This window comes from Pelophylax lessonae (genome assembly GCF_965119305.1).
Source record: "Pelophylax lessonae genome assembly, chromosome: 8".
Taxonomy (NCBI): Eukaryota; Metazoa; Chordata; class Amphibia; order Anura; family Ranidae; genus Pelophylax; species Pelophylax lessonae.
The window spans coordinates 147,211,738-147,237,730 of record NC_138775.1 but is presented as its reverse complement, the minus strand read 5'-3'; the positions used below and the strand labels follow the sequence as shown (position 1 = coordinate 147,237,730).

The 25,993-nt window shown below is 41.0% G+C and overlaps 1 protein-coding gene across 1 annotated transcript; it reads left to right on the top strand.

Moving 5' to 3' along the window:
* Positions 1–778: 778 nt before the first annotated feature.
* On the top strand, positions 779–23,959 carry TMCO1 (transmembrane and coiled-coil domains 1). Its single transcript, XM_082265961.1, has 7 exons — positions 779–925; positions 3,083–3,160; positions 5,788–5,847; positions 9,637–9,683; positions 15,472–15,539; positions 17,240–17,384; positions 23,718–23,959. Exons 1-7 carry the CDS (start codon positions 856–858, stop codon positions 23,814–23,816), a joined length of 567 nt encoding a protein of 188 aa, XP_082122087.1. The 5' UTR covers positions 779–855; the 3' UTR covers positions 23,817–23,959.
* The last annotated feature ends 2,034 nt before the right edge of the window (positions 23,960–25,993 follow it).

Below are 25,993 nucleotides of genomic sequence, written 5' to 3'. Positions count from 1 at the left end.
ATCATATTTAACACTGCTTTGGGACGTCCCAATGGTCAAGAAGATTCTGGAGCTGTGTCCATCAATGAACGAAAGAGAAAATTTCGATTTTTGTCTTACCTTAAAATCCTTTTCTCTGATGTTCATTGACGGACACAGCACCCACCTCTTTATTGAGTTGGGATGTTTTTTCTTTGACTGCTTTCAACTAAACTGAATGCCCATAGCAGGAAGTGGGAGTGTACCCCCTGGGGCTGCTCCATAGACGTAGTAAAGCTTTTTCCTGCCTAGTGTGCTACTCCTGTAGGGGGCAGAATAACCCAATGGTCAAGAAGATAATGGAGCTGTGTCCGTCGATGAACATCAGAGAAAAGGATTTTACGGTAAGACAAAAAAAAATAATATCATTTTTGAGTGTTCTGAGTCATTTTGTAGCAACAAAAAAAAAAAAAATATTACATGTAGAAGAGAAGTGTCAGAATGGGGCTGAAGTGATTAATTTTCAGGGATTACTCTCATTTCATGTTTTGCCTTTAGTTCAATGATTGACGCACAGAATAGGATGGGATTACAGCTTTTATTTTTAAGAGCAGAGGTCAGCAGTGGCAGCCTCAATGTCTCTTTCATGACAAGTTTCCTTTTATTATTTCTGTTTGGAAAAGTTGGTACACATTACACAAGGATAATAACTCCCTGGGACGTACAAAGCACACGGAACTATGTTTCCCTTCTATGGGGTGCCGGAGGGCTCCTCTCGCTGCGGGCATACTCTGCCTGTCTTCCGCTCGGCGTGGTGACGTCAGGGCCGTAGTGCTGACTGTCTTCCGGTTCTCGGTGGTGGATGTGATCGGCGGTGAGGGGAGGAGATCTGACAAGATGAGTACGATGTTTGCAGACACGGTGCTGATCGTCTTCATCTCTGTGTGCACCGCGCTGCTCGCCGAGGGTGAGAGATTAGAGAAGGAATGAACGACAGGGGATGGAGACAGGACTTTTATTACATTCTTCACTGATAGAGCGCCGTGCATGTGTCTCCTCCACACAGACTGACTGAACGTGTGCTGACATTGGTCCTGTGTACAGGATTGGAGGTCACTTCAGGTCATACACCGTCTGATTGTTTTTGTTCAGCTTGTAGTAAACTCTATAGGTTCGTTTACACTTTCTTCAAAGCATGGCATTGGACGCTAGGGCTGCCACCGCCATCCCTTTAAACCCGAACACCTATTGATTACACAGGTTCTGTGGCTGATTAAGGTGGCATTTAAACTCTTACTGCCTTATCTGCATTAAAATAGCCCCAGAACATGTGTAATGAATATATGTTCAGGTTTAAAGAGGCAGTAAACTCTTCAAAAAATGCCTCCTTTTTTTCCCTCCCCTGCAAAGTAAATGCATAATGTGCTAGTATGCATCGCATACTAGCACATTATGACACTTACCTGCAACGAAGCCCGGGATGTCCCCGCATCCATCTTCACCCGTCTTCCTTCCGGGTCTGCAGACTCCGGCTGTATTACTAGCCGGAGCTGCGTGACGTCACCCCCGCGCATGTGCGTGGGAGCCGCCAGTCACGGCACAGGGCTCTGAAGAAACGGCACGGGCGGCTGTTTCTTCAGAGCGCATGTGCTGATGACGTCATCGGCTGCATGCAATGTAAATATCTCCTGAATGGTGCAAGTTTAGGAGATATTTACAGTACCTGTAGGTAAAAGTCATCAAAGTGGGTTTACAACCTGATGCCGATGGACGGATCGGCTTGGGGTGCCAAAATCGCAGGATCCCTGGACAGGTAAGTGAATGCAGCTGCTGTTCAGCTGACAATTTTCCACCTGCGTCCTTCAGTTTTTCAAACTAGGAGATTTGGGACGAGAGGGAGCCAATGGGGGGCTGCCCACTGAGCAGATTTTGGCCAGTTCCACTAATGTTCTAAAAGTTAATGGCCAATTTAAAGTGATTGTAAAGCCTATTTTTTGAACATAACAAATGTTATACTTACTCGCTTGCTCAAAGTTGCCCCGAACCTCTACTTCTTTGTGTGCCCCAATAGCAAGCCACTTGCTGGCGGGGGGAACCTGCAGGCTTGCTCCCAATCAAGGGTGTGTGCATCTATAGTCACACACAGTGTGTCTCAGCCTCAACCCCCTCCCCCTGCTCTCTGATCTCAAGATTTGATTGACAGCAGTGGGAGCCAACAGAGACTATGGCTGCTACAGACTGGCACGGCACTGACCTAAGGCTGGCCATACACTATACAATTTTCTTGTTCAACTTTCCTTTAGATTTACCAAATCCATATAATAAAGGTCAAACCTAAACACTTTCAATTTGTATGCAATCAGGCAGGTCCTTGTACTACATAGTTGAAGGTAGATCTAAAGGAAATTGAATAGGAAAATTGTATAGTGTATGGCCAGCCTAAGAGTATATAGGGAGGTGAGGGGGGAATTAAACTTCTGTGACTTTTACCTTGATGCAAGGAGTACATGAAGGTAAATAATATCTTGCCTCTAGAACCACTTTAAGGCTGGGTTCACACTGGTGCTATCAGACGTCGCTTGTGATTTGCACCGCATTGCTATGTACATTTAATTTGATGTCTGTGCAATGCAAATTAAGTCATACAGTTTGTATGACTGAATTTGCATCGCATTTGGACCAAAATGGTGCAGGACCCTTTTTTTTGGTCTGCTTTGGAATTGTGAACACCCTTGCGATCCGATTCCTGTACCATTTCACAGTTCACACTGAACAGATTTGTGGGTGTCATTGACACCTGCAGATGTCCGTGTGAATTGCCTGCATTTCAGGTGCAATATGGGAACCCACACCAGAATCGCCGGGTTTTCCCTGAACTGAAGGGTTTATGTGAATGGGCCCTCGTGTCTGCTGTTGGAGAGCTTGATTTGATGTCTACATGCAGCTGGCCTGTCCTTCACTCTGTGTACTGGTTGTCCTGCCCTACCCCCTACCCCCACATGCTGCTTTCACTGGTGTGGGCTCTATGCTGGTCAGTCTGATTACACAGTTCAGATTTGTGCTACTTTGTCTATTGTTTGTTTGATTTATCCACTCTTATTTTATGTGTTTGTTCGACTCCTAGGTATAACATGGGTGTTAGTTTACAGAACGGACAAGTACAAGAGGTTAAAAGCTGAAGTTGAGAAGCAAAGTAAAAAATGTAAGTTATTAAAGGTTTCAGCTACCTCTTCTTCATCTTTTGTTTTATTTTTTTGGGGGTTTTGCATAGTGCTCCAAAAAAGTTGAAATTAATCTCAAATATTTTTGTTTGTGACACTGACACCTGTTCAAGAAATGGAGGGTGCTGTTGCCTATGGGGCAGAGAAGTTCAATATTAACATTCTCAGGAGTTTTAAGCCCTCCCACACTCTACTAAGGACGCAGAATCGAGTCTCTCCATAGTAAGGAATAAAAACACTTCTACGGTTTTGTATAATTATGCCTTAACCTCTTCCCATCCGCGCTATAGCCGAAAGACCTCTACAGTGCGGACCTTAATTGCCGGGAGGGCGTCCATGTACGTCCTGCCGTGCATGAGCTGTGGAGCGCACGCGGCTCGCTCTGTAATCAGCCGAGTCCATGAGACTCGGCTGATCACAGATTAGAGTAAGGGGCTGGTCCCGGCCTCTTACCACGTGATCAGCTGTCAGCCATTGACAGCTGATCATGTGATGTAAACAGCAGCCGGTGATCAGCTTTTTTTTTTCCCTTACGCGGTCAGTGTGAGGAGTAAAAAAAAAAAAGCTGATCACCGCTGCTGTCAGAGGGACATCGGTCCATCAGTGCCCACCAGTGCCACCTATCAGTGCTGCCCATCAGTGTCACCTACCAATGCCTATCATTGCCCATGAGTGCCACCTATTGGTGCCCTTCAGTGCTGTTTGTCGGTGCCATCCATCAGTGCAGCCTATCAGGGCCCATCAGTGCCGTCTCATCAGTGCACATCAATGAAGGAGAAAAATGACCTGTTTGCAAAATTTTATAACAAACTATAAAAACTTTTTTCCAAAATTTTCAGGCTTTTTTGTTTGTACAGCCAAAAATAAAAACCCCAATAGTGATTAAATACCACCAAAAGAAAGCTCTATTTATTTGAAAAAAAAAATACAGTGTTGCATGATTACGCAATTGTCATTCAAAGCGCAACAGCGCTGAAAGCTGAGAATTGGCCTGGGCAGGAAGGGGGTTTAAGTGCCCAGTAGGCAAGTGGTTAAAACCCAACTCTGGTAATTTAAAAAAAAAAAAAAAAAGTACCCTTGCAGTAGGGCCCTGTGCACTGCAAGGGTCAAATGCTTTTTATATCTAGGGACAGAGAAAAACAATCTGTAATAAGTCCCTAATTCCTTGCTCAGGCAGGCTCAATCCATCTGTGTGATCAGACCCCTGAAGCCTCTTCTGGTTGCACTCTGTTTGTGTTACTCTAAATGAAAGTAGTGCAAAGTAAAAAGTGCATATTGCTGCACTTCTTGAATGCCATTCCGGCCTAAAGCTGGCCATAGATCAAATCTAAATTCATCTGGTTCAGCAGGGATCGAACATTTTCTATCCATGTGTGGTTGTCTAAGTTTTATAGAAGTCTATCATTCGATACGGGAATGTTAGAAAACCTTTATTGATCGGCTGCTGATCAGTGTATTCTGACAGAGGCGGAACCCAGAGGATGCTTATTGCAGTGCAGACAGCATTTAAATGTCATTCAGAAGTATCAAATGAGAAGAGTTTTGCAAGTCTTGAGATCCCTATATGGTTTCCTGATATTGTTTTATACATATCTTTTACATATAACACTTATTGTGCCTAAATTCTGTAGCATTAACACACTCGGTCACAAAGCACTGTCCTTGAAGTCTGATGATAAAAGCTCTTTTAAAGAGCTATCCTGTAAACCAGGGGTGTCAAACTCAATTTCATCGCGGGCCGCATCCGCATTATGGTTGCCCTCAAAGGGCCGGTTATATCTGTACGATTAGATGTCTAGAGCACCCCACGCCCCCTTACACAAGATGTCAAGAGCCCCCCCACCATCATAATTCAAGAGTCTCCCACCCTTCCTTCCATCACAATGCACCCCCTTACCTTTTGCTACTGCCATAAAGATGATGTGGTTGGATATGGGAAGAAGAAAGTGCAAGGTCTGGAGGAGGACCAGAGGAGGGCTGGAGTCAGTTTACAGAGTCTGCTGAATGCTGAGACCAGGGGAGGCTTAGACAAGGTGGTGTTGTGGCTGCACAGAGAGGTGCAGAATCTGTAGGAGTTCTGCCCTCCTCTCTGCTGCAGACTGCTGAGAGGGGGGGGGGGGTTGGGTGGGCAAAGATGAGCCTTTTTTGCAGCAGCACAGAAAAGCACAGGATCTGGCAAAGGAGTTCTGTCCTCTCTGCTGCCGACTACTGAAACAAGGTGGGGTGCTGCAGCTGTAGGAGAGGTGCGAGGGCTGGGGGGCCGCATTCAGCCCGCGGGCCTTGTGTTTGACACCTGTGCTGTATTTTTGTTTACTTGATAGAAAGGAGCTTATGTAGCTGGACATTCAGAGACGCATCTTCCAAGTTCTGTTTTAAAACACATTAAAAAGCACTTTCCACACACAAAACCAAAAACACTAACTGCATAGGTAAGATTGTCAGATTTATTATCTCATCTTCATCTTGCCCTGAATTATATAATTTTTTTTTATTATTATTACTGTACAATAAATATTGTGATGCTGAAACTTTGTTGAATGATGGTAAATGTTACCATTTTAGGGCTATACTTGGCTTTCTGAGTTTTTTTATTCATTTATTTCTTTAGTGGAAAAGAAAAAGGAAGCTATAACAGAATCTGCTGGACGCACTCAAAAGAAAAAAATAGGTAATTGTATCTTCTAGTGGCCTGCATGAAATGTGTTCCGATTATGTTATTGATTTCTTCACGGATCTTGTATTGTTTTACCTTTTTGCTTTGGTACTTTTTTTTTCTTTTCTTCTTTTTTTTTGGATCCCCCATTTCCTTGCAGTGAGCCCCAGACAAGGCACCTTATTTTTTTGTAAAAAAAAAAAAAGCATTTTAAAATTGTCCAAAACCTGTAAGCTAATTGGTTTCTGTGCAGAGCTGCACCAGATTTTGCACCATGCAGTTTTAGTAAGTAACCCCAAATATGTTTTGATTGCTACTGCTCTACCAGAAACATTGTCACTCCCTTCTTTTAAATTGACCTCTTACTCTATTAGCATAATCAACCATAGCAAACCCTTGGAGAGGCATACAGCACTTGGCGATTTACTGCATTGAGGGAAGCCAGTTTATGTCTGCACTATCAAGTATCTGCAAGCAGCATTTCACAAAGTTTATTGCAGAATTTACACAGGATGAATAAAATGTTTTTATTTTTCCTTCTCTGATAACAGCTAGTTATGAATACTCTTCCACTTAGTGTTATAATGCCAATTAATCAGGAGATATGCTGGATATATGTAACTTTGCCTCCAGCTTTTCAATGTGGTCATGAAAAAAATTATCGACGTAGTCATTGTATACAGTAATTGTGTATCTAAAAAAAAAAAAAAAAAAAAAAAACTTTTATAGTAAGCCATCATCCCTAAGCTTCTGTCAGGTGGCTTTGCCTAGGCTGAAATAATGTCATCATTTGGTTGCAGGCAGGAGGAAGCATTTCCTTACCCTCCTGTCCCCAGTGACCAGGCTGCAACATTGTAAGTCTGTAGTAGCAAGTCACATGGTGAAAGGCAGCAGCAGACAGCCGATCTTTGTCAGGCACTTGTGAAATTGCACACTTGTATCATTTTTTAAGACCGATTCTTAGTTGTAGAAGTGGATGCTGAGCTTGGGTAATACCCGAACAAAGATGTCCTTCAGGAAAGAAAAGCAAATGAAAGTATTTTTGGGAGTACTGTGATCATTGTAGGAGGTAATAAAAGTGTTTTACATTACTTGGTATGCATACACTTAACATCAAAACATATAGCTGATGCTAGGGCTTATTAAGAATTCTCCCTCAGCTTAGTCAATGAGGTGAATCTCTGCTCTATCATTCATTCAGACGTAAACCAAAATACTGTTTGTTTTTTTTTTTTTTTTTTTAATATTCCTTGCACATGATTGATTATGCTTTTGTCAAATGATTTTTCACTTCATTACTTAAACTAAAGGAAAATTCCCTTGCAAAGTGAACGGCCTTTTTGCCTTTAATCAGCACCATGGTATCTGGCTTAAGGGAGCTGTAAAGGCAGAAGTTTTTTTTTCTCTTAATGCATTCTATGCATTAAGATAAAAAGCCTTCTGTGTGTAGCATAGGGTGACCAGACGTCGTCCCGGGATTAAGGACACCGTCCCCGGACCTAATCTGTCCCCGGTTCTGTCCCTGGATTCAGGGGCAGCTCTTATACCTAATGCTGACAGCCCCCTAGCTAGTAGCAGGACATTGAGTAGTGTGAAGAATTATCCAGCACAGGAAGGGATTGGTGGGCAAGGGGGGCATACCACTGCAGTGACAGTGAGTGGAGCTGTCAAATCTAAGCGCTGATGTTGGGGATGGGTGGGGCTGTTATACAGAGCTCCGCCCCTTTGTCAGACAACCCTGTAAAAGTGGAGCCAGTGCACCTGCCGAGCAGGAGGGAGGGATGAAATAGTGCTGCTCTCCTCCCATCTCTCTCTGTTCAGTGGCAATAGGGAGACTGGAGAGGGCAGACAGTGTTCCTCCCTCCTGGCTGATGTATGACAAGAAGTGCAAGGAATTATGGGCAATGTAGTCCAGTGGGGTGGGATTGCCTTGATGAATGAGCTGCAGACTCGGAATGTAATGACCACATGCCAGAAGGAGGTGAGTTTGTTTTAACCACTTAAGCCCCAGAAGATTTTACCCCCTTCCTGACCAGGGCCTATTTTGCGATTCGGCACCTGTGTGACTTTAACGGACAATTGCGCGGTCGTGCGACGCTGTACCTAAACCAATTTGACGTCCTTTTTTTCCCACAAACTGCTTTCTTTTGGTGGTATTTGATCACCTGTGCGTTTTTTTTTTTTTTGATCATGCGCTATAAACAAAAAAAGAGCGACAATTTTGCAAAAATAACAATATTCTTCACATTTTTTTTATATGAAATTCCCCCCCAATAAAATGTAAAAATCTAAAAAAAATTTTAATATTTTTGGCCAATTTGTTTTATGCTGCATATGTTTGGTAAAAAAAATCACAATAAGCGGATTTTGATTGGTTTGCGCAAAAGTTTTTGCGTTTACTAAGGAAAAGATTTTTGTCATTTTTATTGGTTTTTTTTAACGAGTAATGGCGGCGATCTGCGATTTTTTTTTTTTTTTTTTTTTTTTTTTTTTTATACACTTTTGGGGTTACCAGTGACATTACTACAGTAATCAGTGCTATACATATGCACTGTTACTGTAAAAATGACACTGGCAGGGAAGGGGTTACCTTTATTGGGGAAGGAGGGGTTAAGTGTGTCCCTAGGGGCGTGTTTCTAACTGTGCAGGGATGTGGCTTTACATGTAATCGCAGAGATCTACGGTCCTACATGGCAGGACCGTTAGATCTCTGCTGTTACACAGGGAAGAATGACAGGCGGCTTTGTTTACATTAGCCGTCTGCCTTTCTCCCTTCACAGCGGACTTGTTAGGGAACGAGCCGAGGCGGGAGCGCGCCTCCAGCGGCGCTCGCTTGCCCGATATTGGCTCACAGGCTAGTGACGTACCGATATGTCACTTTGCCTGGCTGGGGCTGACCGCCGCAGTATATATACTTGCGGCGGTCGGCAAGCGGTTAAAATTTTGCAAAAATTATTTTTTTTTTTTTTCGCCTTCACTGATGAAACAATGATTTTTTTTTTATTTCATGTAAGAAATAATGTAAATATTATACAATCATTCCATAAACACATATGCTTATAAAATAGTTTACAATTTGCCAATTAAAAAAAAAAAAAAAGTGTGTCCCCGGATTTAAGTTTGAAAATCTAGTCCCCTTAGTATAGCAGCCGCCCCAGCACCCCCGAATACTTGAAGTCCATCTCTATTCAGCGATGTCCACGAGTCCCTCAGCTGTCCTAATTGGCTGGGACACAGCAGCGACACCATTGGCTCCCACTGCTGTCGATCAAACTCAGCCAAATTAGGAGAGGGGGTGGGGCCGAGCGGCAGCTCCTTGTCTGAATGGACACACAGAGCTGAAGCTCGGCTTGAGTGCCCCCATAGCAAACTGCTTTCTGTGGGGGCACTTGACAGGAGGGAGGGGCCAGGAGCAGTGAAAAGGGACCTGAGCAGAGGAGGATCCAGGCTGCCCTGTGCAAAATCACCGCACAGAGGAGGTAAGTATACCATGTTTTGTTAATTTAATAGAAAAAAAAAAAACACCAGACTTTACAATCACTTTAATGAATCCTTCCATTGTCTAGATTCCATTTAACCATTCTTTCATAAGAAAAAATCCCCCAATGCAGTTTAGTAAATTTTTACTAAATTAAGTAAAAGGTTGACTATGATGTTGTTCATGTAATAGTTTCTTTACAGTTGCCTTTGTGAATCGGTGCCCAAGCTCCAACCTGTCTGTTTTTCCTGCTTGTTGAGGCATTGATTAACCAGACATTTTTCATATAAATCTTAGTGACAGAAAGTTGTTCTTTATTTTTGCAGAACGTCAGGAAGAGAAGCTAAAAAACAACAACCGTGATCTATCCATGGTAAGTAATGTTGTAACCCAATGAAGTATAGCAGTTACCCACTTGAGTTCCTGTAGATTTTACCCCCTTCATAACCAGGTAATTTTTTTTTCTATTCAGTACTGCGCTACTTTAACTGGTAATTGTGCGGTCATGCAATGCTGCACCTAAACAAAATGTATATTTTTTTCCCCACAAATAGAGCTCTTTTTTTTTTTGGTGACATTTGGTCACCACTGGGTTTTTTATTTTATTTTTTATTTTTTTGTGATCGAAAAAAGACAAATTTTGAAGAAAAAAAACGATTTTTTTTTTTTACTTTCTGCTGCAAAGCATATCCAATAAAAAAAAAAAATAAAAAAATTAAACTAATTTCTTCATACATTTTGGCCAAAATGTTTTCTGCTAGAGGTTTTGATTAAAAAAGCAAATCCCAATAAATGTATATTAGTTGGTTTGCATTAAGGTCAAAGAGCCTACAAACTATGGTGTGTGTGTTTTGTATGTGTGTGTATATATATGTGTGTGTGTGTGTGTGTGTATATGTATATGTGTATATTGGAGTTTTTATTTATTATACTACTAATGGCGGCGATTAATGACTTGTGGGACTGTGATAATGCTATAGCCAATCTGATACGAACGCTGGGGGAACTGACTTAACTGCCACTGACATCACCAGTGACATTATTCCAGTGATCAGTGCTAATACTAAACACTCACTGTACTAATGACACTGGCTGGGAAGGGGTTAACATCTAAAGTGAAAAAGGGGTTAAATGTGTGCCTAACTATGTGTAAAGTGTGCTGCTTTTACTATCCGCTCTTAGTTTCTCATCCCTGCTTTGCATGCACGCCCCCTAAATCTGGAAGTGGGCAGTGACAAAGATACGCTTTGCCTGTGCATGCCGGCCATCCGCTGGATTGTGGGTGGGCGGTCTCCAAGTGGTAAACAATTTGGTATGTATGTAGAAAATTTGAGAAATGTCTACTACAGTTTATCTGTATACCACAAATATAGACAGACCAGTCTTTTCTGCTGTCAGAAAGTTTTTCTGGTCTCCATTAATCTCAAACCCTTTCAATAATGAGTGTCATCTGGTCATCAACACCCTAAAGAATTTTTTTTTTTATATATTCAGTTCATGAATAGAGGAAGGCTGCAAACCTATGTTATTGCTGTCTTTGGGGTCATTGGGTAAATTCTCCTTTCTTCTGTCCCATTGACAATATGATCACCCCACAGGTAGTAAGGGGAAAATCTCCAGTAGGTCACGGACAAAAAATAAACTAACTGGAATTCCTGTATTCCCCTTTTTTTTTAATGTCGTGTGTGCTCAATTTTTGTTTTAGGGACACAAGGGGTCCACAGAGAGCAGTAATAATTTACAGGGGTCTTAATCCTTTCCTGCTCAATCCTAAACCAAAAGAAAAAGTTTTGGCTGGAGTTGTTTCTCCAAGGTCCATAAGCTAAAACTAAAATAAAGGCTTAGCCTCTGTGTCAAGCCTCAGAAACCACAGTTTTTTTTTTTTTTTTTTTTTTTTTAAACCCACGCACTGCAAGCTCTAATAATGTGCCTTTTTTTATCGTACTTGTTACTTTTGCAGGTGTCTATCTCAATCTACTGTAACTTTTAATGGTTTAGCTGTCCTTGACTTAGGGCACTGCCTACTGGTACATGATATTTTGGCATAATCTTGACTCGCCTGCAAGGGCAAAGACTAGCTACACAATTACATTTTTTTTTAGTTTCATATTTTTTCTCCATAGCCAGAATAAAAATGTAAAGAAAAAAGAAGGTAGTTTCAAGCTCCAGATAGTATTCCGATCTAAAAATGGTGGACATATCCTTCCACACTTTTATCCTCATACACACTGAACTTTTAGCCCTGGTGCAGGAGATCTCAGCTTTTTAGTGTGGGCAGAAGGCATAGGTGCACTATCCAGCCCTGCTGACAGCCTGTAAAACTCCTGAGAAGCTGACAACTGCAACAGCTGGACTGTGCACCAAGTGGTACCAACATTTAGGGTAGTATGAGTTCAGGGATGATTGCTCGAAATGCAGACTGCTTGCATTCTGGGCTTAAATCTCTGGATATGTACTGCCCTAAACATTAGTACTACTGGTTGCACCGCCCAGTCCTTTTCAACCACAGCGACCTTCAGCCTTTCACAGAGATTTACAGGCTAACGACAGTGGGACTGGTGAGTACAGAATCCAGAGGGCCAGCCTGGCAACTGGAATTATTGGGAGTTCAACATTTTGTAGCCTATGTTTTTTCAGTCGGGAAAGATTCCAAAAAAAAGTTTAAAGATTCATTGTTTTGCCAAAGGGAGGATCGCTAGAAAAAAAAAAGTCAAATATGCAGTATACATTTGCTGGGTAAGACATATAGAAAAGATTGTAAACAAGGAGCAAGAAGGCCACTAAATAAATAGTTGTCCAAATCCCACTCACCCAGCGCTATATATTAAAAAATAAAATCATAGACCACAAAGGCCAAAGCTGCTGCTATAAATCACAAATGTATCAATAAAAAGGTGTGACAGATTCACTAATATAAGAAAAATCTGTAACACTAGCAGCGCTAACATATGCCCAATAATCGTAAATAGATCATATGACATATAAAATATGATATATTATAATACATAAATGAATAATGGTGCCCACAGAGAACCACATGCAATCAATGGAAGTTACAATGACACAACCAAATGATAGACAAAAAAAAGTCAAATTTCAGGTGCAGATGTCAAACATTGGTGAAATAGATGTGCAAATATCTGTATAAGTCAGTGCGCCTCCACCATCAAGCTGTGCCACCCGTCAGAATGGACACTCACCAGACAGACGATCTGTATAAGCCTGTATATATCAGATAGAATCTCCACCTGTGGACAAGTGCACTGCTGCAGCTTGGCTCCCAAAGGACTCTGTATCTCCAAAAGCAATCAGCTCACGCCATCCATGTCATGTAAGTGAAAGCATATAACGGGGACACACAGTGTAATTCGGTACACTTTATTGCAAAGACAATATAAAACCAAGTTCCCCGCTCCCATCAAAATGCTACTCACAAACACAGAACAGCGGTGGATTTACATTCTTTTATGCATTTGAAACGCCTGAATTTCTTCTGTGTTTGTGAGTAGCATTTTGATGGGAGTGGGGAACTTGGTTTTATATTGTTTTTGCAATAAAGTGTACGGAATTACACTATGTGTCCTTAGGTTAGTGAATCTGTCACACCTTTTTATTGATATAGAAAAGATTACTTTCTTGCCTGTCCATAGCTTAAAAAGTGTATTTATAGGCAAAACCTTTTTTGGACAGTGTGAATGGCTAAAATCCCAGTCAGTTTTTTTTCTTTTGCTAATATTCAACATCCTGTCCCACACTACTATAAAAGCGTGCCAATGATGGCAGTAGACCTATCCAGATTAACCACTTGCCCTCTGGAAGATTTTCCGCCTTCATGACCAGGCCATCTTTTGCTTTTTGGCAATGCACTACTTTAAAAGAAAATTGCACTGTACCCAAATAAAATTTGTCATTTTTTCACACCAATAGAGCTTTCTTTTGGTGGTATTTGATCACTACTGGGTTTTTTTATTTTCTAAACAAAAAAAAAGAGGAAAGAAAGCAGTTTGCTGAGGAGGCTGAGCCAGCTGCTAGTCCAGGCTTCGGGATGGATCCTGACCATATGGTCGGGATCTTTTCAGAGCCGGAACCAGCTCTGCCATGTCAGTGGACTTTGGCTTGCTGAAAGAAATGCACTCTTGTAGCTTTGACTATACGTCTCCTTTTAAATAGGACTAATTAAACTAAGGGTTAAAGCTGTAGTAAACCATTTTAAATGGTCCCCTGCAGGTTTATGTCATAATGTGCTAGTATACTAGCACATTTTGACAGGCTTATCTTTTTAACTGAGTCCTCCTTCACTTAGCAGTCACCGCTCCTAATACTTCTATCTGTGCCCTGTATTGCTTCTGGTTTTGTGCTTTTCAGCTGTTTGGCCGGACCCTGAATGCAGAGCACACTGTGCATGCAGATATTCATGTTGCTTTAAAACCAAGGGGGTGGCTGTGTGGAAGGACAGGATGTACTATAAACGAGTGAAGTGTGTGTGTTTTTTTTTTTTCTTTTGTTTAACGTGTAGCACGTCCATTGTCCCCAACTGTTTAAAGCAAGGTGCACATTTCCAGAACACATATCAAGCAATCAGCAAAAATGTTACTATATATTCACGATGTTTGAATGTCCCAAGAGTGGGTAGCATGAATATCTTATGGGTGCTGGTGACCATCACAGCCAAAGTAACTAACTTTAAACATCTTGCCTCAAGCATGCACAGCCAACCCTGCTCCTCCATTGATATAGTAGAGAGGTGTCGGCATTGTCGCCTTCACCTCTTACCTAGAATATAAATGCATCCACCACATTAGTTGCAATGTATGTTGAGTTTAGACAAACTTTAAAGAGGAAGTAAACCCTCCTCAGGAAGTTGTACCTATAGGTAAGCCTATGATAAGGCTTACCTATAGGTACTGTAAATATCTCCTAAACATGTACCGTTAAGGAGATATTTACCTTTAATGCAGCCAGTGACGTCACTGGCGCATGCGCTCTGAAGGAACGGCTGATCGTGCCGTTCCTTCAGAGCCCAGTGCCGTGACCGTCTGCTCCCGCGCGCGTGCGCGGGAGTGACGTCACCGCTGCTCCGGCCAATCAGATGACCGGATGCCGCGATCCCGGAAGACGAGCGACATGTCATGTCGCCCGTCATACAGGTAAGAGAGCGGCACGGCGGGGGCTCGTTCTAAGGTAAGTATTTCATAATGAGCTAGTATGCGATGCATACTAGCTCATTATGTCTTTCTCTTGCAGGTTGTAAAAAAAAAAAAAAAAATTTTTAAACAAGTTTACAACCTCTTGAAAACAACGAATATGATTGCGCTCTGATATATTAGAATTTGTTAAATATTTTATCTGAATTTTTGTATTCAGCTTTGAGCCCTGAATACTTTAACTGGTTGCCTCCTGTGTAACACATGTGCAAAAGGGTGGGCTTTAACACCCACAAGTTGCACATGCATGACCTGGGTGACCAATATTTCCGTGATGAGAGCATACTCCCGACTAACAATCAGTAGCTTGCAGACTGGCTTCTGATCATGTAACCACTGTGATAGCCAATGGTCGTGTGATTGTCGTTCGTTCCTGCCCTCAGGCATGCCTATTAAAGAGGTTGTAAACCTCTAAAAAAAAAAAAAATGTAAAAAATAAAAACCTAAAAGACAAAGGCATAATGAGTTGGTATGCATCGCATACTAGCTCATTATGAAATGCTTACTTTAGAATGACACGGCCGACATGTTCACCCATCTTCCTTCCAAGTTTGCGTCCTCCGGCCATCTGATTGGCCATGATTACGTCACTCCCACGCATGTGCGCTGGAGCCACCGTTCACGGCACAGGGCTCTGAAGGAACGGCACGGGTGGTCGTTCCTTCAGAACGCATGTGCCAGTGATGTCTCTGGCTGCATGCAAAGTAAATATTTCCTTAACGGTGCATGTTTAGGAGATATTTTACAGTACCTATAGGTAAGTCTTATTACAGCTTTACTTCCTCTTTAAAGGGACGCCAGGGCTGGGTGGGAAGGGATAATAAGTATCTTTGAATTATACAAAAAATGTTTGTGTGTGTGTGTGTGTTATATATATTATAAAATGTGTGTAACGTGACATTTCACTATATTGCAGATAAGTAGCAAAAGGTCTCTAATATTTATGCCTGTTATTAGGTCCGCATGAAGTCCATGTTTGCCATTGGATTTTGTTTCACAGCTTTGATGGGAATGTTCAACTCAATGTAAGTTATCTCGTCTTTCATACATGAATAAGCAGAAGTTGGTCTGAGAAAAATGCATATCAAACCACCTAGATGGAGAGATGTATACACAGCATAAAGGCTAAGTTCACCTTTGGTAAAATAAACAAATGCACAATTGCACGTGTTTGCAGGTAAAAAAAATGTTAGTTTATTTAGTTTTTTACACAGGACCTTGCAGAGCATTGCACCCATGATCTGTGGATGACGGGGACAATGTCAGGCTTGTAGTCAGAAAATGGGTCTTGTAGTTAATTTATTCACAGATTTCTCTACATGAATGATGCGGCTGTGCAGGCAGAGCCCATCAAAGTTGCGCCAATTTTTAAGTGAAAGCGGCTGCAGGAGAGAGGTTCTCCGCTAGCTGTCACAGAAGGGACTCTGGGTTAGGTTGACTGCTGGATAGCAACGTGTTATGTTACAGCCTGTATGCAGGTGTAACCTGTTTCTAAAGGTGAAACTATCATTTTTTTAAAGGCGAAATTCACCTCTCATTAAAAAATGTTAAACCTCTTTTTCAAGTAAACCTATTTGTATTTTTTTATTTTCTAACACAGGTGCCTGCAATGTATGACACCCATGATCAGCAGATCACATGTGGAATTCCAAGCTCCTGCACACACTACCTGCAGCTCTGTTGTATGTACAGGCTGTCATTTTTAGAGCTGCATGCAATGTGAATGAGCTAAACCCCACGTTCACATTGGTCTGTTTTGACATGTAATTTGACATGTCAAATCGGAGCCAATTGCTGGCAATGGCACCATCCGAATCAACGCTGACTTTGCAGCGCTGCACCGATTCCCAAAAGTAGTTACTATACTACTTTTAGCGACTTGGGGTGGGGGGGGGAGCGATTTTCAATAGACATTTGTGCAGCAACCCACAGAGATGTCTGTGAAATCACCCCCGAAGTCACACTGAAAATGCTGGCTTAAAGTTTAGCGAGTTCAGCTGAACTCACACGTTTTTAAAGCGGCCTTAGTGGGAATCTAGGCACAAGCATACTGATCTGCACGCCTGAAATTCGTTCAAACTTCAAGTCTGCCATGGTTTTTTTTTTTTCAGTCAGACTTCTGTGAATGAATGACGCAGGTGTGTAGGCAGAGCCACACACAGCTGCGCTGTTTCCAAAATCTAACAGTGGATGTGGGGAGAAGAACCCCCGTCTGCTGTCACACGGGGGGTGGGGGCAGTGAGCGGGTGAGGTGCAGAACATGTGACCTGTTCTAATAGGTGAGCTTATCCTTTAGTCAGAAAATGAAGTCCTGCTAGATCACTTCAGGCTGGCCCCTATACGGTTTAAAATTCAGTATTGCACTTTCTCACTCTTCTCTGCACATGCTTAGTTGCTCTCTATTTTTAGGCACTGTATCTAATTTGTTGAGGCTGATCTGCTAATAGCCTTAAAGCAGAAATAAACCCTCCTATCCTTTACAGCCAAGGTATCTAGATAGATAGATAATGTGTAATATTTTTACATTAATTTTTTAAAACGAAAATCTACATTTTTAATCTTATTACTATAAATAATAAAAAACGAAGATACATTTTTATAATTAGTAATTTATTACAGGAAATCAATGCTCTTTTTGCTGTTTAAAGCTAACAGTCCCCTTTGCCTTTCCTATGCTATATAGCGCCATCCTATCACTCATTTTAATATTTGTTTTTCTCTACAGTTTTGATGGACGGGTTGTAGCAAAGTTGCCCTTTGTCCCTCTTTCCTATATTCAAGGACTGTCTCACAGAAATCTGCTAGGGGAGGATTATACAGACTGTTCATTTATATTCCTGTACATACTTTGCACTATGTCTATCCGTCAAGTAAGTATAAAACTGTTCTAAATGTCCATCAATTTTTTTCTTAGTTGCATTAATACATTTAAATGTGTTACTGATTTTAAGGTATTTAATCATGAACTAGTTTTGTTGCACAAATATATCTGATTAAATATTCCCAAATAGCAGTAATGGATTTTAGACATATACAAGGCAAACTGGTGTAGTATGGAAGTTTTGCTTTTGACCATTTTTTGAGAAGTTACAGCTTTCTTTTATAGTTTTCGCATTTTGAATGGACCTGAGAAATGTGTAAGGTGCCATTGCTGACTTTCCTTCTGAAAAGATCAGTTCATTTGTGAGGCAACAGCTTTTGATACACAAAGTCATGATCAGAAACAAGTATTTCGATTTGGAAATATGACTTCACTTTCTGCACGCTTGCAATGGTGTCAGTGACCCAGGAAGTCTGGAAGCCAATTAACAGCAAGGCGGCCAACCAAGATTTTCAGAAGGGTGTCATTTCTCACCACATGTTTTGCTTACAATTCAGATACTTTGTACCTATACAGTATTCTAGCTCGATCTACAAGATAAGCATATACGGAGAGGACATTACCAGTATAATCTTGCAGAACTTGGGGAAAAAGTTAAAATTGAGCTAAATCACATTTGTAGAGAGAACCGTAAATGTGAGTCATAGTAGGTTGATAGCCAGTTATGTGTCCACAAGAAAGGAGTGCCGATTTTAGTATTTCATATGTGAGTTTGCAAAGCAACATGAAGCAGCTAATGGATATAGAAGTTCACGAATACTGAAGCAGCTATGCACAGTAACCAGTCAGCTTTTATCTTCAGCTTGTTCAGTTAAGCTTTGAATACTAGAAGCTGATGAGTTTCCATGCACGGCTGCTTCATATTTTGTCTGCTTCCGTTTTAGTAAATTGTGTTTAAGGCTCTATTACACCTACTTAAGGCCCTATTATACACCTAAGAGCATTGTTTTTCAGGCTTTTTTGCAGGTGTTTGGAGGCAGGCATTGACATCTAACAAAAATGCTTGTAATCTGCCAAAAAAGCTTATGTACTTTTTTGAGCTACAGGCGTTTTTGCTTCAGGCAACAAATCGCTCATATGTGAACAGGGGCCATTGAAATAAATGGGATTTTGCTTGTTGGGCATTTTGAGACTTTAGAGATGAGCGTTTTTACGTGCTGAAAAATGCTGATGTGTGAACAGGGCCTAAAGCCTCGTACACACGCATCGATTATTGGCCGTGAATTTTCAGCCAACGTCTGATCGGCTGATTTTCGGCTTGTTAGTATGATGCTTCCGACAACCGACTCCGACTTTTCGGCCGAAAAAAATCTGGTGTGCATGCTATAAAATTTTTGTTGGCCGTCAACACAACGGCCGATTTTCCGTCAGTCAGTACAGATTTCGGCAGACAAAAATCTGATGAGCAAGACTGGGCATGCTCAGAGAAGAAAAAACACACGGAAAGTAAACCAGCACATGACATTACTTCTGAAGTAGATTTTTGTTGGCTGAGAAAATTCATGTGCAGTCTAGGCACATTCCAACCAGCAAAACACCACTCTGGACAAAAGTCGGCCGATCGGTCGGCCGATAATTGTTGCGTGTGTACGAGACATAAGACTGTAGTAAAGTATTTAAATGTTCCACCTGTTTTTAGGGTGGAACGTTTTAACATGTTCCCACTGCTCTCTCCCTGTAGCAGCGGTATGAGGAGAAGCTCCCTATACTAGCTGTTAGAGCTGCATGATTCTGGATAAAATGGGAATCGCAACTTCTTTTTTGCTTAAAAAACCCAATTCTCGGCGTAACATCTTTTACATAATACAAAAAAATTGGGCTAACTTTACTTTTAATTTTTTTTTTAATTAAAGTGTATTTTTTCCCAAAAAACTGTGTTTGAAAGACTTTGGCGCAAATACAGTGTGACATAAGATTGCAACAATTGCCATTTTATTCTCTAGGGTCTATGCTGAAAAAATAAATATATATGTATGTATGTTAGGGGTTCTAAGTAATTTTCTCGCAAAAAATACTGATTTAAACTTGTAAGCAACAAGTGTCAGAAAAACGCTTAGTCTTTAAGAGGTTAAACTGCTGTCACTTACAGATGGAAATTCATTCCTTTGATTTAAGGCTGCATTCACACTTGAGCGTAGCGTTTTTTACCGCGATTTTACCGCGATTTTTTCAGGCGTTTTTCATTGACATCTATCAAAAACGCTGGTAATCAGCCCAAAAAGAAGCTCATGTACTTTTTTCAGCTACAGGCGTTTTGCAAAACGCTCAGATGTGAACAGGGGCCATTTAAATGAATGGGGTTTTACTTGTTGGGCGTTTTGGAAGCGTTTCTTTTGAGCGTTTTTGGAGCTGAAAACGCCCAGGTGTGAATGGAGCCTGAAAGAACAAAAAGATACATTGTAAAGCATTGTGTTTATAGTTATCTAGCAGACTTAACAATGTTGCTAAACATTTGCCCAGAGGCTTTTTTTTTTGACCACTGAGTGAGCAGAGAAACAGCTCTGTAAGAATCGAGGACATGCAGTTTTAAGTTTGTGGGGTGTGGGGGTTGGTGTGCGATGAATTCGAGATCGCAATTTATTTTTAAAAGATTAGTCGTGCAGCTCTACTAGCTGTCGTCTTTTTAAAACACTGAGCCCCGGAATGAGCTCACGCAGCTCCATTCATGAATGAACTACAGGTCCCGACATCCTTAGCGGCTGTTGGCTAGTGGTTCTCAATGAATTACCATGGTGCTGTTGAGCACTGTAGTAGTTCTTTGAGTCTTCCTGTCAGTGTGAAAACTGCCTGGCCGTACAATGTACGGGGTAGATAGCTCACACTGACAGTCTGCAGGAGACCTGCATGGTATCTGCAATCTGCTGATTGCTGGTGCAATGCTTTCAAGGCTTAAAAAAAAAAAAATGGTAATTGTACATTTTTTTTTTACCTGCAAAATAGTGTGCATTTATTATCCTTTAAACCTAAAACCAAAAATGTAATATTTAACAACTTACCAATCATTAGATGCGGTGGCTGCATTCGTTTTTCTTGGGCTTTGTTCCCTTTATTTTCACCAGGTTATCTGGCCAGTAACACACCTCCTGTATTAGAATGCCTATAATCTTGATGAAGGAGCAACAGACACCATTGGACAGCAACATAGTCAGTTTGGGCGGAAGATTGTGTTAGATGCACTAGCATATTCAAAAACATGAATGAATTGAAGCCTAACTCCGCTAACACTTTTTAGACCGTTACAGCAACAATTTTTTTCCTTTTTGGGATAAAGGTTTTACATAAAAGATGATCATTTTAGGCATCCCTTGTATGTAGAGCTGCACGATTAATCGTAAAAAAAAAAAATCTTCAACCATCCTTTACAATCTTAATCCAGCATTTCAACAATTCATGCAGTGCAGAGCCGTTCTGCCCACTCACAGCGGTCAAAAAAAAAAGCCTCTAGCAAAGTTTCACAACATTGCTCAGCGCTTTGAGATAACTATAAACAATGTATCATTTGGTTCTATTAGATCACAGGGATGAACTTTGGTCTGTAAATGAGGCCAGTTTAACCACTTAGACACAGCCTTTTTGTGACACTTGCTGCTTACAAGGTAAAATCAGTATTTTTTTGCTAGCAAATTTCTTAGAACCCCCAAACATATATTTATATATATTGTGTGTGTGTGTGTGTGTGTGTGTGTGTGTATATGTATGTATGTATGTATGTATATGTGTATATATATATATGTATATGTGTGTAGAGACCCTAGAGAATAAAATGGTGATCGTGTGAAAATAAAAGGTGCGCTAATATGGGTAAAGCTGCTACCAAAAACTATACCTGATAGTGATTAAAAATGTGAAAAAAGATAGGTGCGCTAAACAGAATAAAATGAAATTGACCCTACTACTGTGTAACAAAACAGTTGAGTGGGAGTGTTATAAATACAAATAAATCGCCAAATAGTGAAAACAAAAAGTCCAAAGTGTCCTGGATGTAAAAATCAATTAACATATAAGTGGTCCAATGACCAGTGAATGTCCACAAAATCCAACAAAATGGGTTGTCTCCACCGTGTGACTTCAAAATAGTGAATGGTTGAGTGCTGGAAATCAACTCTAGTGCTGTTCAAACGTTGTGAGCACAGTGACTCCCACCATCACCACCACCAGGCTTTCCTCCTTACCGGACAGATGTATAGTAAGGTGCAAATAATATCCAATTGGTAAGGAAGAAATCTCCCACTGCAATACCACCCTGTGTCAAATACACCGAAGGGCCTCTTACCAGATGGTGTAAGAAATGCACTGGAAAAACTCTTCTTAAGATCTAAACTCAATCAGCTGGCTGGATACAGGTGACCAACTCCACGGACATATGTCTTATTCTTCTTATTCACTCCACAGTGTACCATATGAGGAATAAAAATTGGCAGACAATGGTGCATTACCCCCGATAGTTTATTTCATAAAAAGGTAAAACCCTTACATCAATGTGCTTGATAGGAGACAGTAACAGGAAAGCCTGCAGACACACCTTGTTCGGCTGCAGCCCGGACGATGGGTGACGCGAGTGACGGCACGACGTGTTTCCTCTGAAAAGACTTCCACTGAGATAGGAGTTGATCGTTGCAATATTTTATGTCACACTGTATTTGCACAGCGGTCTTTAAAACACAATTTTTTGGGGAAAAAAATACACATCAATGAATGGAAAAAAAAAAACCTAAACAGTAAAGTTAGCCCAATATTTTGTATAATGTGAAAGATGTTACACCGGGAATCGTGATCTTTATTCTAAGCAAAAAAATTCTTATTTTATCCAAAATCGTGCAGCTCTACCTGTCAGTGTTAAATATTTTGTCTCACCCTCTAGCTGCTTCATCTAAATCTACTGAAGCTGCCAGGTACACACGGATGGAAATTTTGCTGGTTCAGCAGGAACCGACCAAATTTTCATCTCTGCATGGTCCTAGTTTGACAGAGGCTGATTGTTAAGCCCCGTACACACGTACCGATCGTCGGCATACAAATGTTCCTCTTTTCTCCCCGGGATGTCGGTGTCTGTTGAAAAGTGCAAAGACAGCACAAGGACAGCACAAGAATTTTGTCTGCAGACTTCAGCTGACTGCAGAAGTGATGTCATGTAATGGTTAACTTTCCCTGTGTTTTTAATTTTCTGAGCATGCCCAGTCTTGCAAATCTGCGGTCTGTCGGCCGAATTCTGTACTGACAGGCGAACAATCGTCCGTTCTGGTGTCCGCAGACAAAAATTTTCATGTTTGCACGAAAGACTTTTGTCCGCGGATTGTGCGCAGACATCTGTCGGAGGCACCATACTAACACGCGTACAATCGGCAGATCTTTCGTCCGCCGACGTTTGTATGCCGACGATCGGTACGTGTGTACGGGCCTTTAGATTGACTTCTGTTGAACAGTGCTGCTGGAAAACCCTCTTCGGTCTGTGATCTGCAGCCACAGATCAGTGTATTCTGGCAGCGGAGAGTCCCCACTGTCCTAATACTATAGCACAGTGGGGAGGATTCCTGCATCTATCTCGCTTGGGTTGAATGAAAAAACTAATGGTGTGTACCTAGCTTTACTGGCCAGATCACCAGGTGAAAATAAAAAAGCAATCCTATGAAGGTAAACGAATGCGGTCACCACATCTAAGAATTGGTAAACTGCAATATGTCTGCTTTTGGGTTTATTACCGCTTTAATGTTTTTTGCATACTAAGAAGACGAAATAGATAATTTGGGAATGTTCTAAATAACCAAAATTGGCAGTGGTGCAACAGTAGGGATCCGGTCCAGTTCTTACCACTTTTTTTTTTTTTTTTTTTCTTGTGTGGTGAATGCACTGGTAGTGTTGTATTGGCCACCACACAAAATGATGCGTTATTCGTTAAATTACAGAAAAATTGACAAAATAGTGACAGGGAAATCAAATGGTAAAAGGTTTAAAGACCAGGTTTAATCGTCATCAAATACACTTTTAGCACAAAGTGCTAATTAGCAAGCAGCCTAATATGAGTATGTTACCCATCTTTGATTAGTTATTTTAATTTGCATAGGTGTATGTGTGTGTGTGTGTGTATGTATGTATGTGTATATATATATATATATATATATATATATATATATATATATATATATATATATATATATATATATATATATATATATATTATAATTAACTACCTAATATTATTTACCTCTGCAGCCTGTTTGTGATTTACTTTCAGGTGTGTGTATATATAAATTCACTTGACGTGGATTTTTTGGTATCGCATTTTGAGGCAGAGAATATAATTTTTTTTTTTTTTTCTTTTCAGAACATTCAGAAAATGCTGGGTCTTGCACCATCCAGAGCAGCTACAAAACAGGCCGGAGGATTCTTAGGACCCCCTCCACAAGCTGGAAAATTCTCTTAAGATGCACAGAAAAGGTTTTCGAATATTTTTCTTTAGAAAATACCATGGACTCTGTGGGACTTACTTAGGAAGACAACGGATTTACAACGAATGAACAGACAATTTACTCTTTCATACACGGAATCAAAATAGTGCTTGAAACTTGAAAAGCCTAGAACACAATATTTAAAACAAAATCTTCTCTGTATATAAAAACAAATTATGTAGGGTAAAATCTAAAAGGAGTCTGGTCTAATTTGCATTTATTTCAAAACTGGTCAAAGTATTAAGACACTTTTCTTTGTCCATAGAGACACAAAGTTTCATATTCCTCAACTGTGGGTTATAGTGCCAACAACAGAAATTTGGCCAAAGTTCATGTTCAATATGAAACGCTTTATTCCTTGATGGGCTCCAAGAAAAGGACTTATTACAAGTACAAAAAATCTCATTTTCAGAGCAACTGTTTTTTTTTTTTCCTCAGTCAGAGCAAAGTTTAACAAAGTGTTCTTTGACACTTGCTGGAATCCTAATTTTAATTCTTCTGTAGAATCTGAAGAATATACTGGAATTTATATTTGTACTAGTAATGGTGGTGATCAGCGACTTGTAGTGGGACTGTGATAGTGTGGCCGGCAATCTGACGCTTTGTGGGAACTGACAACACCAGTGACACTAATACAATGATCAGTGCTAATACTATACACTGTCACTGTACTGATGATACTAGTTGGGAAGGGGTTAACCTCTAAGAGTATTTAAAGGGTTAACTGTGTACCTAACAAATGTAAAGTGTGTGCTGCTTTTACTGTGATGTGATTTGCAGGGAGAAAAAAAAAACAGCCGCATTGCTGCTCTCTGTAGAGAGCCCTGTGTTTACCAGCACAGCTCTGGTTTGTCATTCACTCACCTGGACATAAATCATTGACTAGGACCTGCTGATGGGCTTGTGCTGCAGCAAGTAACAGCACAGACGGGGCAGTACGTGTGCACGCCCCCTCCCCAGAAATGCTGAATAAAATGTATAAATACACACATGAGCCAGAGCACAGTAGCTGCCATATAGCAGTAAATCTACAGGAGGCGGTCCGCAAGCTGTTAAATTGTAACAAAATGTATATCCCTGTTCTTCACATGAGATGCTAGACTGGAGGGACTGGTCCATTAGCAATTCTAAAAGCATCATGAATATCTCGCTCATAAAAGCTAGCTATAAGGTAGTCTCTCAATGGTACTTAGTACCTGAGCATTTTTCAAACATGTTTCCATGCTCCTATTTGCTTCCAGGATTGTGGGCGGGTAGGGAAAATGTACCATAGGTGGTGGCTGTGCACTAAGGTTGAGTGTTTCTGGATAAGTGTTCATGCTGACTTAGGGCTCTTTCACACGGAGCGGACCGCATTGCAATCCACTCCGGCACTTTTTTTTTTTTTTCACGGAGCGGATGACACTTGTGTCATCCGCTCCGTATGTCCGCATATCATCCCATCCGTTTGCGGATGATATACGGACATAATGTATGTCTATGGGCATTGCGGATGTCAGCAGATGACACCGCTAACATCCAATTTTGCATCCGTTCCGTTTTTTAAACGGAACAAAAATAGGGTTTTGGTTCTGGAACAGAACTGAAAGGATGAAAATCGGATGTCAGCGGATGGTCATCCGCTGACATCCGCAATGCCATTGACATACATTATGTCTGTAAATCATCCGCAAAAAAATAGGATGATTTGCGGACATGCAGAATGCCCATGTAAAAGGGCCCTTACTGATGTGACAATGATAAACATAGTTATAAATTCCAAGGTAGCCTTACCAAATGAACCCATCTTGAAGGGGTCCCCAGGCACACTCAGACCTTGATACATTTTATGTTCCTAGTAGTCACAGTTTCCATTGGGACTGCCTGGACAATTGAAGTTGTAAACTTGGCGTTAATGAAAAGGAAACTAACATGGATCAGGACTAATGAAAAAAAGGTTAATATTTTGCGAGATACAAGGTGTAACATGAAACATTCCTCAGCCCCCTTCCTGAATCGTGGGGTTTTTCTCCATGCAGCATCTTGTAACTTTTTTTTTTTCTGGTGCGGCAATGTGGGGCGCTGTTTACACAGCCGTGTCATCCATTCACACGGATCTGCTAGTGGAAGTCTCATCTACCGCCTTAAAAGAGGGACTTATCATACTTGATGG